At 39.6% G+C, this 21,121-nt stretch overlaps 1 protein-coding gene across 2 annotated transcripts in view; it reads left to right on the forward strand.

The window, feature by feature from the left end:
- Positions 1-20,772, forward strand: part of pibf1 (progesterone immunomodulatory binding factor 1) — a 42,784-nt gene extending 22,012 nt beyond the window's left edge. Inside the window, exons 13-18 of one of the 2 annotated variants that reach the window (XM_034184221.1) lie at positions 1,399-1,489; positions 4,240-4,342; positions 9,373-9,503; positions 13,351-13,435; positions 18,914-19,093; positions 20,672-20,772. In XM_034184221.1, coding sequence (XP_034040112.1) covers positions 1,399-1,489; positions 4,240-4,342; positions 9,373-9,503; positions 13,351-13,435; positions 18,914-19,093; positions 20,672-20,719 — 638 coding nt within the window. In that variant the 3' untranslated portion in view covers positions 20,720-20,772. Of the gene's footprint in view, positions 1-1,398; positions 1,490-4,239; positions 4,343-9,372; positions 9,504-13,350; positions 13,436-18,913; positions 19,094-20,671 lie in introns of those variants that run through there. The other variant, XM_034184222.1, reaches the window with a different exon arrangement.
- Positions 20,773-21,121: the final 349 nt, after the last annotated feature.

Below are 21,121 nucleotides of genomic sequence, written 5' to 3' on the forward strand. Positions count from 1 at the left end.
ATTGAATGCCCGTGACCTTCGATCCCTCACGCGGCACTGCATTAAAAACTGACATCATTGTGTAAAGGATCTTACCGCGTGGGCTCAGGAACGGTTCAGAAAACCATTGTCAGTTAACACAGTTCTCGCTACATCTACAAGTGCAAGTTAAAACTCTGTCATGCAAAGGGAAAGCCATACATCAACAACATCCAGAAATGCTGCCACCTTCTCTGGACTTGAGCTCATTTGAAATGGACAGACGCAAAGTGGAAAAGTGTGCTGTGGTCTGATGAGTCCACATTTCAGATTGTTTTTGGAAATCATGGACGTCGTGTCCTCTGGACAAAAGAGGAAAAAGACCATCCAGATTGTTACCAGTGCAAAGTTCAAAACCCAGCATCTGTGATGGTATGGTGGTGTGTTAGTGCCCATGACATGAGCAACTTACACATCTGTGATGGCACCATCAATGCTGAAAGGTACATCCAGGTTTTGCAGCAACACATGCTGGCATCCAAGTAATGTCTTTTTCAGGGACGTCCCTGCTTATTTCAGCAAGACGACGTCGAGCCACATTCTGCACGTGTTACAACAGCGTGGCTTCGTAGTAAAAGAGTGCGGGTACTAGACTGGCCTGCCTGCAGTCCAGACCTGTCGCCCATTGAAAATGTGTGGCACATTATGAAGCGCAAAATACGACAATGGAGACCCTGGACTGTTGAAAAACTGAAGTCGTACATCAAGCAAGAATGGGAAAGAATTTCACCTACAAAGCTTCAACAGTTAGTGTCCTCAGTTCCCAAACGCTTATTGAGTGTTGTTAGAAGAAAAGGTGATGTAACACAGTGGTAAACATACCACTGTCCCAGCTTTTTTTGAAACGTGTTGCAGGCATCCATTTCAAAATGAGCAAATATTTGCACAAAAACAAAGTTTATCAGTTTGAACATTGAATATCTTGTCTTTGTGGTGTATTCAATTGAATACAGGTTGAAGAGGATTTGCAAATCATTGTATTCTGTTTTTATTTACATTTTACACAGTGTCCCAACTTCATTGGAATTAGGGTTGTATTTGAATGCACACATGCCCAAATGTGCCCGTGCTGGTTACGGTTAAGAACAATTACGGATGACAATTAGTCATCCATCCATCATGTTTTCACACTAACGGTTCCCAGCATCACCTCCACGTGTCGGCAGTGTCCCAGTAGCTGTAGAAACGTGCAGAGGCCAGCCAGGATTTTTGCGTGACACACAGCACATTTCCAAGGTCATTTCACTTTTGATACATCTGAACGTTGGCGTTTTTGTGCGTATGCATGCTTTGTACATGAGGCCCCTGGCTGTTACATGTCTTGGTATCTAATACAAGAGCAGGATAACTAATAATGCTTGCATTTCTGTGTTTTGCAAGTTGAGAATGAAGAGGATGCAGAGAGGGTTCTGTTCTCATACGGGTATGGTGCAAATATTCCCACAACAGCAAAAAGAAGACTCAAACAAAGGTACAGTTGATGGAAACACTTTTAAATTTAGGTTTTTCCTGTTCAGTCAGGTTGTGGCATGTTCTGAGGCTGCATTGTCATTGTGGGTAGCTGCATCCTTATTGGATGACACCTTAATGATAATCCTGCTGCCAGCCCATGTTCCAAAAGAAAAAAAAAAGAGGGTTTAACAGGGTTTAGCAAATTGGATCAACCTAATACATCAGGTTGATATTCCATTATAACATCTGATACTAGCAATCTCTGTCTCACACATTGGTGGGTATTGTGCATCTGTTATGCACAACCGTAGAGCCAGAAATTATGACCATCAGTAGGCCTGTCAGTAATTTTTTTTGATGGAATTACCATTTCATAATTTCAGTATCACCATTTTAAAATCTGTTTTATGCAACTGATAACGCAAGTTCACCTTTTCAAAGAATAACAACCTTTAATTCTTGAGAATATTCAGACATTGGAGTTGTAGCCAAATTATAATAGGGGTGGTACTATTTTGCACAAATAAACATGGTGTATTACCCCCTTAAAAATATGGGGACTGTTATTATGAACAAGAAAATGCAAATCATTGACCAAATGCTCACATTATTCAAACATCTCAATACCTACAGTGTTCCTGTGATATTTTTGTGTGTGATAAAGAAAATGCTACTGAAATAGCTTTGTTTATTGGTTTACAGGCTCTTTGTCATTGCCAGGCAACATTTTGGAGTGGAATTGCATGATTTGGAGGGTTTTGACTTCAGGGTGTATGTACAGTAGGGATGTGAATCGTTCAACAACTCACGATTCAATTTGATTCCAATTCTTGGGGTAACGATACGATTCAGAATCGATTTTCGATTCAAAGAGCTCTGAGAAATAGTTGTATTACTTAAAAAATGTTTATGTTTAAGACAATGCAGCTTTACAAGGTTAATCAAGTGATTCTAGATGTAAATTTACTCATCTGCTTTGCTCGTTTGGAGTTGGCTGGCAGTTTAGAGAAGCGCTGGTCAGTAGTCGGCAGATAATGCTGCTCCCCTCTTTTAGCTCCGAGTGATGGCGTAGCATGTGGGCTTGCGGATTTGAAGTGTTTCCGAAGTACTTGACTTTCATTTTGCACACTGCATAAGTCATGTCAAGCTCCTTCTCACGCAGCAAACATTTGCCTTCAGCAAAGACGGTGCTGGCTGAATTAGCTCTTCGTCCGCCATGCTAAGCTACAGCCACTGAGCTCTGCAGCTCACAAGTGTTTGAAGCACGCCGGACCCCCCCCTTGCGGGGACGCTGTAGTACGGAAGCTGTTGCATGACAAACAGTACACGCAGCGAGTAAGCAAGAAAATGTTTAAAAAAAAAAAATGCTTTTTAAAAATCGATTCTTGGACATTTTGGATCGATTCAGAATCGTAATAAATAAGAATCGCGATTTGGACATGAATCGATTTTTTTTTTTTTTTTTTTTTTTTTTTTTTTTTTTTTTTTCCCGACACCCCTAATGTACAGGGGTTTAGACTAGATCATTTGGTCAATGATTTGCATTATCTTGTTCATAATAACCGTCCCCATATTTTAATGGGGTAATACACCGCAACATTTAATTGTGGAAAATAGTACCACCCCTTCATGAGGCGAAAGAGGTCACTCGATTTCAACAAGGAAAGCGAGGTATCTTGACCAAAGCGAACCTCCAGGCAGAGACATCCTACTTTTGCCAGGCAGCATTTCAGAGTGGGGGAAAAAAATGCATGATTTGGGGGGTTTTGACTCGAGGAGTATGTACAAGGGGGTTAAACTAGATCATTTGGTTAATGGTTTGCATTTTCTGGTTCATAATAACAGTCTCCATATTTTTAAGGGAGTATTTCAAAATATTTGTGCTAACACCAACCCCTAATTATAAAGATAAAATATAAATAAACACCAAACAAAATAGGCTCTCATGGTCTTTTAACAGTTGACATACTGCCTCGTTAACATTAATTAGTTTTCCACTGTTATTTGAATTAAACCCAAAATGTTCTCAAAGTACCAAAGCCAGGGAGAGCAGCTTAAAAAAAGAAATCAAAATTTGCAAAATTTTCTGCTTAAAATTATGCAGGACTGATGACACATTTGCATAACTTCACCTGTTTCACTGTGGCTCTGTTTGTCTGTATGCACAACTACACTCTCTGGCATGGAAGTGCCTGTTGACTTACTTTTTACTAATACACCGTCTTCAAGGAGACATATTTTCATATTTGTATTTAATTGACACATCCAACTGAATGTTGTTAACTTTATAAATGCAACTCCTAAACTTTTTTTTTTATGGATTTCAGTGAAACTTTAATTGGAGCAGCACAACATATATAAAGATGTGCATGAACGAAAATAAGTCCGGTCCATTCCCTCCAAGGGTAGACAACTGGGCATTTGTTGTTTAAAAGAAAAAAGTCATATTTGTCATGTACAAAGGTGGACCATTTTGTTAATAGTGGTATTTCATAACAAAAGATTTACTACCACCAATATGCATACAAGCGTGGTGTATCATTTTGTGAGTGCAATCACAGATTTCTATTTTTGTTTGTTTTTTGTTACTCGCCACAGATTTCTCAGCAGCAAACATTTGGAGTCGAAACCCAAACGAGCCACAACAATTTTGGCTGCATAGCCTGTAGGCGAAACTCAGTGACACAACATGCTAGTGTGAACACGTTTGTGTCGTGTTTTGGAATTTCCAAAATTATGTGCTTTTGTTTGTGTTTGGCTGTTGTGCAGTGTTCACTTGGCCCGGAGGGTGCTACAGCTGGAGAGAGAGAACACGTCACAAAGAAGAGAGCTGGAGACTCAAAAGTCACAGACAGGGCGGATATCTGAGCAGGTACACACAAGATCAAAGCATTTAATTTTGTTGTGATATGATAATTATTGTCATTAGAATAAAGTTAGAAGTAGTGGAGAAAATGAGAAATTACTCGCAGTGCGTTCACAAAACTACTCAACAGCCTTTCCTCTTTTTGTGCATCACAGTTGTCTCGCAGTGACATAAGGTGATTCTGCTACTTATGAAAGACTTATTTATGCCCAACATTAAACACAGATACAGAATGAGCCTTCTGTACACACTCTGCATGCATTTTTTCCATGTTTGTGCCAGTTTTCTGAAAGCTTACAAATGCAGGCAAAATGTAGCAATACCACTGGACATTTCTGGGACAGTATAGCCAAAGTTCAAACAAAACAAAACATTATGTAAAAATACGAAAAACATGATTATCAATGGTGGAATATTTTGACCAGCAGAGTTATAAATATATATATTCCGGTATAATCTCCTTGCACAGTCTTCTCCGTCAATACTGCTGCCTGCTCTGTTGTCTCATTTTGTGGTAATATCAATATTATTATGACTTTCTTGACTGTCGTGTTTGATGTTGTCAGATACTTTCAAGTAAAGTTAGTCCCTTCAACTGCTCCTTGTTTGCACTTGGGGTCGCCACAGCAAATCCTAGGTGGATCTGCATGTTGAATTGTGCCGGATGCCCTTCCTGACGCAACTCCACATTACATGGAGAAATGTGGCTGGGGTAGGATTTGAACCTGGAACCTTCTGCACTGAAACCAAGTGCATTAACCACTTGGCCACCACCCCTGCTGTCAGATACTTTCAAGATTGTCTGCATTACCCTCGAGTGGGTATTTTTCTTAACATCCTTGCACAGACCAGACATGGGGCCAAATACAAAAGTATTTGTATTTGAAAATACTTAAATACATTTTTCAGAGTATTTGTATTTTCTGATTTTGAATTCAAAGTATTTGTATTTCAAATACATCGCCGATCCCAAGTATTTCCAAATACTTTTTCAAATGCTTTTCAAACTTGGGAATCTCTGTGACACCGTGTTGAATATAGATTGTGATAGTTTGATTATTGCCTGTGATATTATAATAGTGAATTTGTGATAAAACATTCAATCCTTTACTTGGTCGTGCTATTTTCACAATAAATTGTCAACGGTTTATCAGTTTTTGTGTTGACTGGTTGTTTATAGTTCATAGAAAGTATTTGTATTTGAAATACTCAATATAAAGTATTTGTATTTGGAATTCGAAAATCTAAAGTATTTGTATTCAAATACAATGCAAAGTATTTGACCCCATGTCTGGCACAGACTGTGTATTTACTGTACAAACCCTGTGTGGCGTCGCGTTGCCAGGAATGTGGCTCTCGAGGACCGAACTTGGCCACCCCTGTCTTAGATGATCTGCTGGGGCATTTCACCACACAAGTCATATTGTTACAGGTTTTTGTCATAAAATACTCAGAGTGACAGACACAGCCTACACAACAGCTAGCAGCCGCTTCTAATGGTCCCTGAGCTAAAGACCCTACAAGAGTCTGAACTCAGCTCACCAGCTGTCACTCAAAGCGACCACGTCTGTAAGGATTAGGGATGTCCCGATCAGGTTTTTTGGCCCCGATCCAATTCCGAGTCATCTGATTTTGAGTATCTGCTGATACCGAGTCCCGAGCCGATATACTTTAAAAAACTGAACAATGAAAAAATGCTAAATATATAATATTTTCATTTTAATCACCTTATTTTATTATTTATCAACTTAAACAGTGCACTTCTCCTTGAGGTAGCTTGAACATCCATCCATTTTCTTCCGCTTTATCCGGAGTCGGGTCGCGGGGGCAGCAGCTCAGGCAAAGCCGCCCAGACCTCCCGATCCACACACACCTCCCCCAGCTCCTCCGGGGGAACCCCAAAGCGTTCCCAAGCCAGCCGAGAGATGTAGTCCCTCCAGCGTGTCCTGGGTCTTCCCCGGGGCCTCCTCCCAATGGGACGTGCCCGGAACACCTCTCTAGCGAGGCGTCCAGGGGGCATCCGGAAAAGATGCCCGAGCCACCTCAACTGACTCCTTTCAACGTGGCCCAGCTGGGCTCAGCCCGAAATAGCGACGTGGGCCCGCCCTCCTGTGGGTTCACCACCTGCAGAGGGGGCCATGAGAGTCGGGTGCAGAGAGGATTGGGTGGCGGTCTAGGGCGGGTTGTTGGGACGTGGAATGTCACCACGTAGCTTGATCAATCAAGTAATAATCTACCAGACTTAAAAAATGTACAAATTTCCATGTTATTTTATTTGTCTAAAAATAAATGACCAAGGTTCCTTATTTTAAACAAAAAATTAGCGAATCTGAAATAGCAAGTGGTCTGAATTTACAGATGAAAGGTTTCTAAAGAACCATTTATTGATTTAGCTATTTTAATTACAAGTGTTCTAAACATTTTTTAAACAGTAATCAGAAGTTTTGAGGTAACAACAACAAAAAACATTTCCAAGCATTTTTCTTCAGAAAACTGCTCTATAAATGAGCAGTCCTGTGACACGTTTCTGTTTTGTACAGATCAGTGGTTTCTGCACTGATCTGTTTTGTAGAGATCAGTGGTTTCTGCCACTAGGCTTCCGTGTTTTGGCCCGATGCGTCGTTCCTATTGGACAGTGTGAAGCTACGTCACAGCTCAGAGTGTCGAAAGTTGGATTGGGTTGAACTTGTGTTTTTTCTTTTGTTCAATTTAAAAAAAAAAAAAAAAAAAAAAAAAAAAAAAGATTGGGTTGAACTTTGACCATGTCAGCCTGCCAACAAGCGGCAATGCGCACTCCCATCAGAAGCGTCGCTTTAGCTCAGCTTTTGACACAACGCTTCTGATGCCTCTAAAAAGCAGCGCGTCTCATTGAAAAATAATGCTTTTTGACCAATTCTTGACGCCTCTGACGCGTGAAAGGCCCATTAATCTGCAATAATGAGCTTGAAATTTTACCTTGTGTGTGCTTTTTATATGTGTTCATGTACTGGGCCGGCTTATGTGTGTTGTGTGTTATGTGTGTGTCGTCTGTCATCATGAGGCCGGTCATGGTTTGCTCAGCCCTGCTGTTGACTTAAGGCAGGATATACATTTGGAGCTGGTCCCCGGGCGCCTAAAGGCGACTTCTGCTCCTAACTGGCATTTAGGATGGGTTAAATGTAGTAAACACATTTCATTGTGCAGGGAACATGTTCCTTTGTGCATATGACAATAAAATTCTTTTGAATCCTTTGAATAGCGCTGATCAAAATAATGAGGATAAAATCTATGTCGGATTCCTGATCGGAATGCAACGTCCGATTTCGATCAAGTCTGAAACCACGTGATCAGGCCCGATTTCCGATCACGTGATCGGATCGGGACATCCCTAGTAAGGATGCATCACTTTATGACTTAAGACATCTTAAAATAATAAGCTAGAAAAAAAAATCATGCCCTGTGCAGTTGTCAGAGGGGAACACTATCTATAGAGACCAAAACCATTTTTTTCTATCAGGTTGTAAACATTTACTTCTGCTCTAAAGTTTGACATTTTAACATGGAGTTGAATTGGAACTTGCTCACTTTTGAGGTCAACCTCAATTTACTGCTTGCATCCATGTCAATATAAAGGACATAAGGAAGTATGTGGGCAATGACTGTTACACCGTTTGAAACGCATGAATCGATTTATGTGCATAAATGGAGCATGAATCAGGCTTAAGACAAAATCATTTATTGTAGCTTTTACCTCAGTCTCTTTGTTGATGTAACTGTCGTTGTCACAGAGCCAACCTATGTAGCTCCTCTCCTTACCCATCATTTAGTTTTGTTTACACTATGACACAGTGCTCACTTGTTAGAAAGTCCACACAGAAAGACATCTATCATTTTTTCTGCATATTTTGACATCAGGACCCATAGACAAAATTTTACATAGCTTTTCCTACTTAGAAAAAAATTAAAACCACAGCAGCTTGCGAGGATGGTTACTTCATTAATCACTGCATTGACCACATTTCTGATGTTTATAGTAGGGTGCCTTGCCCCGGGTTTGTGTGTGTGATTTCTGCCCTAAGTGTAATAATGGGTCTGCCCCATCTACCTGTCTTTACAACCATGCCAAGAAAATGACAACAGATAATGTGAGAAGAGTGAATCAACAAGTCAGCACCGAGACGGCCATCCTCTTCAACCACCCCACTGCACCAGCCGTGTTAGGTGTGTGGCTGTATACATTGCTCAGTCTTAATTTGTGTGTGTATTTTGTCGGTGTGTGACTGCGTGCAGAGTCACATGTCACGTCTCGCACTCTGATTTGAAAGTCATCCACCTGAGTTGTGTTAGATTGACACCTCTGGCGGTCTAGTATTCCCGTTTTCCATTTTACTTTATTGTATTGTCAATGGGAGGAGAGATTGTGTCCAAACAAGGGAGGCTCTGCAGATCTGAGAGTAAATACATCAGCCATTCACATGTCAGCGGTAACTGACTGGCCCTTGCAGGGAGTACCTTTATGATTCACCAAATATGAAAGAAAACGTAAGAAAAACAATTCTTACAAGAACAGCCAAGGGTGTTAACTGCTCAACTCACCCATGCAAATACTCTGACTAACTGCCCTTCTCCACTCTCCCAGTTGTGCTCACTTCCGACTGTGAAGCTACTCTGCTGGACGTTAGTGCCAGACATCTTCATAAAGTACATTATCAGACATAAGGCAGTCTATGCTCCGGTTCTTGCTATGAGTCATTCACGCTGCAATATAAATTTTTAAAAACATGCAGGCTTATTTTAAATACAGAAATATTTCTTTCCAGTTGACATCAGGTTTTTGTTTTAATTGTGTCACTGTGGAATGAGGAACATCACGGTGACAGACCTTTGAAAGTGAACCATCTTTTGTTGTTGGATCACGTAACGTGAATGATTAATTAAGAGAAGAGTTTTAGTATGTGTGCCAGCATTTTTTGTAAAGTGATTTCTAAAGCATCTAAGACGGCCTCCACATTTTTGTGGGAAAGTGACATTTGGCAATTGCATGTTATGTTCCTAAGTTGTTGGCAGCCAACCACCTGTTGCAGCAGACACGGCAGCCCTATAACTACCTGATTGACCGAGTGCAACAAAAGGATGCACAGATCAACACCTTAAAGCAGCACATTGCCTCGCTGGAGGAGAATCTCAGGTACAAACACAGAGGACCACACACGTGTACAAATAACTGCGAGATGTTTGTAGTGTAGATTTTCAACTTTACTTCAAGGGCATAACAAAAATATGGTATACATAGTCCCGCCATTGTCAGAGACCATACGTAATTAGTCAACTTACCATATGCATTTATTCTGCCTTTTGTATGGCTAGCATACTGGCATAGTATGGAACTATGCTTCCTATCCATTTAAATTAATTTTATTAGTAACGGAACAGGTCTCAGTCTCAACTTTATCTAAATTCTGGGTCTGTTAGTGAAGCTTAGGGCTAGCGGCCGGCAGTCACCTTAGTATTTTCTCTACTTTCCTGTCGATTTACTGCTGATAAATTATACCTTAGGTGTAGTTTTTCCGGCCGTCTGATCCTGCTCTTTCTCTCTCTGTCTGTGGGACAGATAGTAGGATGGCTACTTGTAATAAGTAAATACACAAACATCATGCTGCTAGTGTAAAATTATCATAGGATGGCTACTTGTAATAAGTAAATACACAAACATCATGCTGCTGGTGTAAAATTATCAAAGTTTAGTTCAGACTGATAGTACAGAAGTACATTTGAAGGCCAAATATGCTGTGTTGTGTTTAACAGATGTTGCCCCAAAGCACCACATGGGAGCAAGGTTTAAATTTTGCCCACCCCATGAGCAAGCACATTAGCGACAGTGGTTAGGAGAAATTCGGTCAGGCCTTCTTTTAAATTATAGGAAGAAATAATAAGCAGACCAGACTAAGCTGGGTGCCCATCTGCTTTGGCCATACTTACTTACACAGAATTGCAAGAACATGTCATAATAGAAATGTTGCAGCTAAGCAACCATATATAGTCCAGGATTCACAATGACAGATGGCCTGAAATGACAAAATCAGAGGCAAAGACCCGAGCTTCAGCAATCTGCCAGATCAGTCGTGAAAATTAGGAGAATCCTCAGTTCCAGTGCTCAGGGGGAAAGATGCACATTGTGTCGTCCTTCTGAAAATTGTAATTTCACCACAGTACATTCATGTCAATAATTTTCTCCATGGCATAGTGAGGTAATTTAGACCTAAGTGCATTTGCATTCTGTTAGCACCAGAGTTGCCCTTTCTGAAGTCCTCATGTATTTTCCATTGTATGTTCCCTTAATCTCATGATGTTCTACATGGAAGCTAACAAAAAGTTGGTAGGAAAGGACATGGGAGGTGTTGTGTTTTTTTTTTTTTTTTTTTTAACTGTTTTAATTTCAACAGCAAAGAAAGGTTTACTGACCTTGAATTCATGGACGATGATGTGATATTTGCAAAATGAATGGATACCTTGATTACAGCGCTTGAGAAGCAGAGTGAGCAATCGGAGTGTATGGGTTTGTCATTGTCCTGGATCAAGACTAAGATCCAGGCTTTTGTTTACTTCCTGGACTTTATTAACTTCCTGGAAGTCTACCTGTGTGTGATGAAAGTCTTGAACTTGTAGAGACATTCGCTTATCTTGGCAGTGAGATTCATGTCTCTGGCATTGCCTTTGAGGTCATGCTTTCTGTCTTACTCTGTGGTTGTGATACTTTTGCGCTATTGACTGAATGCGATAACTGAATGTCTTGCGCTAACTGTTGACTGAATGCGACAACTGAATGTCTTTGGTTCCAGATCTCTTTGGAGAATCCTTGGGTACCACTGGAATGACTTTGTGTCAAACGAGCAGTTAATTAGAGTCACTGAAATGAGAAGCATCCTTTGCATTATGAGAGAAACTTTGCTGCATTTTGGTCATGTGACGCATTTCCCTATGCATGATCCAGCACATATAGGGGACACGCACATCTTTACCTGGCTGTGGCAGATTGATGGTTAGTTTTGAGCGGTGGGGATGGACCTGTCATGGGTGCAAATCCTCTGTTTGGATACGGATTTCTGTCAAAATTAGTTTCCATGTTCCGTATATATATCGTCATATAAAACCATTGGTGATATTGATCTGATGATGGTCTTTTTTTAATTACATTTTTTTAACTATTGCATCAGTTTTAAATGACTTACAAGTGGTAAAAGGCTTTTCATTGGCAATAGTTATGTCTTTAAGTGTAATTATGTGCTTAAAACAGAAAGGGTGTAATTACTGATTTGTTTTATGAGACACACTTAATTTGATAAATGTAGAATGAAAACAATGGAAAAAGCAGAATTAAAGTCAGTTAATGCAGACAGTCAATCCAGTCAGTCCATTTGTATAAGCTTATTAAAACTGTCCAACGTGCTCTCAGAATGCACCAAATTACACCATTTGTTCAAAATTTCCTGGGGAGGCATGTCCCCGGACCCCCCTAGGGGATCTCGTACCTTGGGCGCTCAGCCGTCCACTCACAGAAAAGGTTCAGTCAAAAAATTTTCAGTTGCTTGCACCCATGACGTGTTGTCTGCCTGGGTGTATGCCATTTAGGACCCAAAATGGTTCCGTGGCGACATACAACACCAACAAATGCTTCCAGACCTGGCTTGTCCCATTTCAGCCTCGATCTGTTGTTGGTCGAGTCTGTTTGAAATGAGCAGGAGTGTTTTGCATAGATTTCTATGAAGGTTTCTCATCACCTCACTTGCATGAAGAAGTAAATCCTACATATGTAGGTCCTGAGACACGTAGACCTTGAGACCCAGTGGATCCAGTGCTTATCCCACGATACTTTAGCTTGTACAGGTCACCAGGCCCATCATAGGTTATGTCCCTAGCCAAGGCTGGTGTCCATTACATCGGGCGGACTGGGACAGTGCCGATGAAGCATTTTGTCCAAGGGCACAGGCGGGTAGTCTGACCCCGAATCAAACCAAAGAATACATAGTTGCTCTGGGATATGAGATGCAGCATGCCACTGACTTTATTCTTGCTTGTGCCTTTTTTTTTCTATCTCATGCGAACAAACATGCTCGCTGACAGATTGCAGGATTTGTCTTGCAATTTTACTGCTGTTGAACGCTGCCCTGCAGCAAGTGAGAGAAAAATGTCTCTACAATACGCTCAGGCTTCTCAAACATCCCCAGTCTCAGAGAAAGTCGCTGCTGTCAGTCGAACTACTGTGGAACTTCAGGATGTGTGGCTGTTCATGCCATTTAAAGCTTTTTCCACAGTTCTCAGTGAAAGGTGGCGAGTTTGCTAAGGTGTTATTTCAGAAGCTTTACAAGCACCAGCTTGTTCTTTTCACAGCCTCAGGAAATCACACTTGGACAGTGCTGTGGAAAGCTTGATATATTCTTACAAAATAAAGGTCAAACAAGCTTTTGACACAAACAATTGATTATTTGATGCAGTGTTTAAAAAAGTAGATTCTTGTTTATTTATCAAGTTAGTGTTTCATACATATGATTTATACTTTGTACGGGTAAACCAAAATGCTACATTTTAGAATGATTTTGCTGACCGAATGCATCTGTAAAGTTACATGTTTAGTTGTTTATTGTCCAGTTTACAAGAAGTTTGTTTTTGTGTCTACTTTTTCAGTTTAACACTTTAATGTTAAGGACTGTTCATGATTTTGCGTGCATGCCTCCTTCACTCCACCCCAGAGCAAATTAAAATGCATTCTGTTTAATTAACAAAAGGCATTGATGCATTACATTACTTCTTCATGCTTTGGGTGCCTGTCTAAGTTGTTGTAATTTGTTTGAAAGCACCACAGGAACAGTCGATGAACTAACCTGTTTAGCAAGCTTCTCGTGACCCTTTTAATTACAAGGAAGAGTGCAAAAAGTAGTCAAATTAGAATGTGCCATCATTATTTTTTCCTATCAAGTCAAGTGGCAGTTCTGGTGTTCACCTTATCTGATCTCTGCTGTTTGCGTGCATGCACACAGTGCCCTGAGGAAAGAACACGCGGCTCTGCAGCAGGTGAAAAACAGCATGGCCGCCGATCTGGAGCGACTCCTCTGCCATCAAGAGGTACAGCAAGCTGTGTGGCAAATACGCTACACACCATGTGACGCACTTTGGCCCAGAGTGTCTTTTAGCCATACATAACAGTTTTAAAGACAACTTTTTAAATGCTGGAGAAATTTTTCTGTGCAACACAAATCCAGATTTTATTTTACAGCTGAAGCCATTGGGGCCATTAAAAATGTACCTCATGGCTCATTGCACCTCAGACTAATAGTTCGTTGCCATTCATGTGTGCAGAAAGTTGGCTGGCTCAGTCAGAGAGGTATTTGAAAACATGTCTGACATGGATCCATTACAAAAGCCTAAAGGACTGTTTTGATATATGCACCTGGTGAGAATGTTTCACTGGAGTGAATGAGTGCTGGATCACTGTGTCGGTTATTCTAACTGCTTACAGACATTTTATGTGTACATGCAGTACCATGTAAAAATCTTAGGTATGATTAAAAAAAAAAAAAAAAAAAACAACTTATGATAGTGTTCAGTGTGAAACACTGCACAAAAGAAATAACATATGACTACTTTTTAACTTTAAAACTGTCCTTTGGAGTGAAATATTCCATGTTTTATGAGAACATCATGTTGATGAAATCATTATTACACCCGTGTGCAGCAGTATCACGAGCATGATCCAACTTGGACCAAGCATGGTGGAATGATTGAGGGTCAGCTAAGGACAAAGTGATTTGATTTGAGATCAAAGATACACCAGTGGTTACTGTTTATACATTTATTTTCTATCCCCGCTTATTCCAGCTAAGGGTCACAAGGGGGCTGGAGCATATCCCAGTGGCAAGAGGTGGAGTACACCCTGGACAGACTGCCAGTCTGTGTCAGTGCCACATATAGACAGACAAACACATTCACACTCACACCAACGGTCAATTTAAAGTTTCCAATTCACCTAACCTGCATGTCTTTGAAAGTGCAAGAAAGCGAGAGCGCCCCGAGGGAGGCCATGCAAACACCACACAGAATGGACCAGGTTGGAAGGGAACCTGCAACCTTCTTGCTGTGAGGCAGCAATACTAACCACCGTGTCACCCCAACAGTTACTATTAAATGCTAATATGAAATGTGTCACGTTTTTATTGGTCACATGATCTTTGACTTTGGGTTGGGCTTTGACTTTGGATGTCCCTGAAAGGTCAAGGTCATATTTGTTTAACTCGAACACTTTGGAGCCAATATGATGTGGAACGTGCTGAAGAGTTGTGCATTAGTTAAGGATAAAGTTTAGCCGTGTACAGAATTAATCATATGTCATGGCCGCACAGGCACCCCAGTCCTCAAGCTGATTTTCTCCTTCGGGTGGCTGTTAACTTTTAATTGACTGACCACACTGGAATAAGGCCATTAGTTTTTGGCAGAGCGGGGAGATACAATCATATGTGATCGTATTTTATATGTGCTCATATGTGATATATGTGATCAGACCTATCCTCTTTGGCTGATGTAAAAATTTTGATTCACGGCATTGTGTGTCTTCCAGAATTGACTAATGTTGCATTTTCTGGATTGCCACATAAAAGTATGAGCTGTCTACAGATGGTACAGAATACTGCTGCCAGAGTTTTGACGAAAACCAGGAGGTTTGTTCATTCTGGCTTCCCTTCACTGGCTCCCCTTCACTGGCTCCCTGTGACTCTAAGAGCAGATTTCAAGGATTTGTTGCTAACAGATAAGGCTATAAATAGACATGCACCCAACTATGTTGCTGAACTTGTTAAGCCTTATGTGCCTCCTCATACCCTGTGGTCACTGGGTGCGGACTTGCTCTGTGTCCCAAGGGTTAAAAAGAAGTCAATAGGTTTTAGAGCCTTTTCCTGCCGTGTTCCTACGTTGTGGAATAGCCTGCCTGTTGGGATTCAAAAGGCATCTTTGACTTATTAAATATTAGTCTTAAAACCTATTTATTTTCCATTGCCTATCATTAATGTAATGGTTTTTAGCTTCTTTTAATTATTTTGCATGTTCAGTAAAACTCACCTAAATCGTGATCATACAAGTATAAACCGCACTCACCGGACTAAAGCAAAAGTCCCAGAGCTTTTGTATGGTTTTCTATGTAATAAACACCATATGTAATGGATTTTGTATAACAGACTTTTGCTCACATCGGACAAAACGTTTCTGTCCGATCACAATGCAGTTTCATTAAAAACCCCTCGCATGTACCGGGCAAAGCAGTCCAGATATGCCCAGTAACAGAGGTGTGAAATGAAGTTGAGCACTGGCGCTAGCTGATTTGAGGAAAGTGGATACTGTATTTCCTTGATTAAAAGACTGGCCGTTTATTTTATTTTTTATTTTTTTTTTCAAACTGTGCTCAGACCCGGCGCCTAAACGAGGCAGGGTGTAATTCAAGGCCAGTGATTATTAACGAAATGGTGTTGTTTCACACATATAACTGGGTTTGGAGAGCCAAAAACAACCACTTTAGATCAGCGCCCTTTGTGTGGCTGGGAACCCACACATCTGTTAAATGACTGAGACCACAAAGGGCTGTGATTTGTCACTTTTACATTTTCACTCTATCCTCCCCTGTCATACTTTTTAAAGTTTTTGCAGTGCGCATGCTGATTACATTTTGATCATGGATCAAATACGTTTGGCAGAAAGTCCGCAAATATGAACAACTCTACAACAAGGAATCAGAAAAAGACACCCAAATGACCCACAGTTCATGGAGGAAAATTACACATAGCGTTGGTTTGGAGGTTGATGATTGTATAAGGAAGTGGAGCTCGTTGAGGCACAAATTAATCCAGAAAACACCTCTGTTCCTGTGGCAAATTGCATAAAAATGCGACTGAGAACTTTAAAAGAGTAACGTACACGTCGATGTCATTGCATGACCACAGAGCTGGAGAAGCATAAATCAGGCTTTTGGACTTTAAGGTACCACTCTGGACGGATTTAGAAAAAACAGTGACTCAACCAAATGTAATCTTTTTAATGCACATAATGCCCGACACTTATTTAAAGCAGGCATTTATTTTTTTGGACAAAGATTTTACCCAGTCATTAAATGAAGCAGGTCCCGATTCAGGGTCAGGCATTTAATCAAGGAAAAGTGTAAGCCTAATTGGTGCCGGGGATGCCCCGTAGATCGTTTGGCGCCTCCTGGTTGTAACTAATCTGTACATATACATATAATGGATTTTGTCAGTTTTATACACATAGCAGAGTTTGATTATAATGGACAAAATTTGCTGGTCCACCTGAATCCATTATATGTGAGTTTTACTGTACTGCAAAATTGTTTTAATTGCTTTGTTTTTGTTTTTTTTCTTCATTTAAAGTGCTTTATAATTAAAATTATTATTATAAATATGCCAATTAGGGGTCCCTGAGGCCCGTGATTGGGAACCACTGCATTATGGCGTCACTGAATGACAGATGCATGCATCCATGTCAAACATATAACGTGCAGGTGTTACACTTTCTAATTTATTAATTGTTTGTTTGTTGTCTTATGAAGGTGTGTTCTTTTCTTAAATGTGCTTTCTTAAAAAAATTCTCTTATTTTAAATTCACACTTGCATGATTTAAAATTGTTCATTTACAGCTATAGTATTGAAGGGGGGAAGAAAAGAAAAATACATTCATAAACTACATTTATGCTGAAACACTAGGGTGCTGAAAACAGGGCATTCCTGCAAAACCTGCCTTTGAAAACAGCCACGATGTTCCAGTAAATTATTGTTTTTGTGGTGCGGCAGAGGTCAGAGTGCAGCCAGTGACACTGGAACCTGTTTCACTGTCTCACATGACCTTTGCTTCAATCTTTTTTCCCCAGCCTTTTTTTTTTAAAGGCTTGTCTCTCATTTGATTTTGGGCTAAATACTGTAACAACTATAAGGAATAAGTGTCAGTCTAATAAAATGTCACTGTGTTTACGTCCTTGGCTGTTTAAAATATGTTCACAGTTGATTGTTCAGAGGTGCATGATAAACATGCTGTAAGTCACTCGTGCTGAGAGCTGAAATTATGCAAGATACCTTGCGGTCAGTGTAAACCAGTTCTCCCTCAAAACCTTTCATTAACCAGGTGTTTTTTTCCTCACAAAAGTGTCACTCACTGGATGGAGGTTTTTAGTTTTGCATTGTCAAATTTTGTTAAAACCATGAATCACGAAGTGCAGACAGTCTGAAGGGTTTGTCTCCAACCATTGCACCACTTTGATGTGAATGTTTGAAACAGATCAGCATTTCTGAGTTTCTCAAACCACGCCGCGTGACACTTAGCAATTTTTCCATGGTAAAAGTCACGTATTTCTTCACAAAGCATTGATTTGTTGATTGGCTGAGAAGATATCTCCATTAACAGGGATCTTTAAAAAGTCTTAAAAGGCATTTCATTTGTTCATCTAAAAATAAAGCCTTAATTGGTATTAAAATGTCTTAAATCAGTCTTTCAGAAGTCTTAATAAAATAAATGGCAATATCTATTTAGATTTTTACTTTATTAGCATTACTATTATTTTTATAAATCAGTGAAAGCCTCTCGTAACATCACACAAAGCAAGATAATAGAACCAACAAATTTCTTTTATTTGTTGACTGTGCACACTGAACAGATTATCAATCCGCGACATGGGCCTTACGTGATGACATGGGGAAATATAAATGTAATGAAAGTTGGCTTTTCAGGGAAGATTTTGCAGTGTGGTTTAAACTAGTAACCATCTTCTATGGTACCAGTAACATTTGACCAAATTTATTCCTAATCCTCCGCTATTTATATTGTTTTTTAAAATATTTTATTATTATAATGTTTGTCTTAAATTACATTCCAGCTGGCATTAATACATTCTTAAGAAGTCTTAAATCTATCTTGCTTTAAGCTGTAGGAACCCTGATAAACATGTAGGTGTACTTATTAAAGTGGCCAGCAAGATCACACCTCTTCTGAGGTCCTCAAACTATTAAAAGAAATATTCTTATAAAAGAAGTGAATCAATTTTCCCACCATGCAAGTTATTGCACTGCATTGCAACATTTTCTCACACGGCGATGTGTACTTGTACATGTGTACGTTCAAGCACACATGTGCTACCAGCCAGTCATTTGCTGTATAAAGTATGTGCCCTGTCACAGACAGCTGTTCCTCTGCTTGGGTGTTTGGAATGCCACGAGTGTGTGTTTGTGCACTCGTGTGACATGCAAGGCTCATGTCCTCAGGGGTGATAAATAGAACCGTGAAATGGCTCAAAGTCCTCCGCTCTGCCCGGCTGCCTCCCCACCAGACCCTAGAGCTTGTTGTGCTGATTACAAGTCATCTTCCAGTTGGATTTCAGTTCAGCTATGTTGACCTGTGGTTCAGAACAAAAGATGAGAAAAATGTTGACAGATATTTATTTTGAAGGTAGTAATGGGGTAACATAAAAAAATAGCTTTTGGACATTATTCTCCAAGTGTCTCCTGAACATTCATACTTGTGTTTACCTGTGTTCTGTAAACCCGTGTTGTTGTCCAGGAGTTGGCAATGATGAAGCAGTTGCTGATCAGCATGCAGTCTAGACAGGGAGACGCTCTAAACCAGTTGGAAACAGATCGAATTGGTATCAAGGTCTCTGCCGCTGGAAGACAACAATCCAAACATATCAATAGGACCACAGAAGAAGAGTCACCAACCAACCCCAAACCTACTGTGTTTGTAAGTACAACAGCCCCCCGTTTGGTGTTGGGCACAGTCAACCTAAAGGTTAGCTTTAGTAACCCCTAATCTGCTAACTGAAAAGTTAACTGTAATAATGCTAAAGTAATAAACCGCTTCAACATTTAACTGAAATTAGATAATTGCATTATTATATGAATTTCGTAACTATGTTTTAATTTTTGTGGGGTTCTAAATTCCTGAAAACAGACACAAAGAGCTGAAATTTTAATATTGTGTAGCATAAACATGGAGGTTCTCAAAAAAGGTTTAGCACACCAAGATGTACATAAATAATTAAATGAAATTAAACTGCAGTTTAAATTCAGCATACAGTTTATTCCCAACACAGAAAGTAATGAATAAATATCAAAAAATAAAAATACACATAAAAAATAATTTTAATAATTTAATTAATTCATCGACTCTCCTCCATCTCTTTGGGGTGATGCTTGTTGCCTGTGTGTCATTTTTCACTTATTGGATTAGTGTGTAAGCGCCAACAGGAACAAACACATGAATTTAGGCTTTATGAACATTTTTTGACCTTTAAACTTTGTTAAAATAAATGTTATTTAAAATTAGCAGAACTAAATTTAGTGGAAGCTACTTGGTCTGCAGATGAGCTGAACTGTGTCCATTGCTGCCCTCGTCAAAGGCAGTTTTTACTACTGTGCTGCTGCACGTTGGCAGTGTCTGGACTGATGTGCTTGTTTCTACTTGCTTTTATTGTTTGCCACACACAGTAGAAGAAACCACGGCAAAGAAGAAACTGAGCCATGTGCCGTTTTTAGCCTGTTAGCATCGCATAACATCTTTTTTCTGTGTTGCAGGTCATTGAGTTTACTTTTTGGGGTTGACTATGGCCAATTATGAACTCTTGATTTAAATTAATTATTATATATATTTTTAGTTTAGATTTAGATGTATACACATAAGTTTTAGCATACTGGTATCTATGAGTATGTTTGTTTTTAATTGTAAAGGCTGATTAGTATTATTATCATTATTATCATGTGCACTTTTTTAAATGTTTGACAAAAATGTCAAATTCCTAAAGTTTCTTCATTATTTTGTCATGGTTTAAGTCTGTTGCATGTCAAACACAATGTAAAGTTATGAGGACACGAGTCCACATCAGTGCCTTGGAAAGCCACTGTGTGGTTTGACCCACAGTGTTCTCTGCGTTGGCCAGGAGCGGCTCAGATGTGCAGCATCACAATAGTGGAAACTAGCTTTTGCTCATTCCTGCCTGAATCAGTCTGAACTGACTTTAAGACATCAGATAATTGTTGGGAATGTATTATAATTAATTAAGTGTGCTTTTTTGTTTGTTGTTCAGTTAAATTCATATTTTTGCTGCAGTCACTTGTACAGAGGTGTTACTACATAGAATATATTAGGATATATGCCTGTATATGAAGATTTAAAGAAATGGTAAATTGTTGTGAAGCTTTTATTTTTGACAGTAGAGAAGCTCTCCAGCTGTGAGGCACTTCATACTTTTCCTCTCTCTCTCTCTCTCTCTCTCTCTCTCTCTCTCTCTCTCTCTCTCTCTCTCTCTCTCTCTATTTGCAGACCAATAAAGAAGTTCCTGATTGGGACCAGAAGCGGAAACCAAAATGACCACTCATTTGCGTTACTATTTGTGCTGTTAATAATTACTCAGGCCTTTAACAGTCTTATATATATATATATATATATATATATATATATATATATATATTTTTTTTTTTTTTTTTTCTTACATGTAAATTACATTTCTTGTCAAACTTAAAACAACCTTTGAAATTAAAAACAGTTTGTGTCAGATGGTTGTGTTGTTCTGGTCTTTGGATACATTTTGTTCACAGGGTAAATCCCTGAGTACCGGTCCAAAACCAGAGGTATTATCTTCCACGGGGTATGCATTCCTTTATACTGAAAGCCCCAAAATTCCTTGTATTTGGCAGTCATGTTTTTGTTATGCCTGTCTATCATTATTTCCTCATCCTTTCCAGGTTTCCAGATACTCGCAGACAAACATGA

This window comes from Thalassophryne amazonica, chromosome 13 (assembly GCF_902500255.1).
Source record: "Thalassophryne amazonica chromosome 13, fThaAma1.1, whole genome shotgun sequence".
NCBI classification, from domain to species: domain Eukaryota; kingdom Metazoa; phylum Chordata; class Actinopteri; order Batrachoidiformes; family Batrachoididae; genus Thalassophryne; species Thalassophryne amazonica.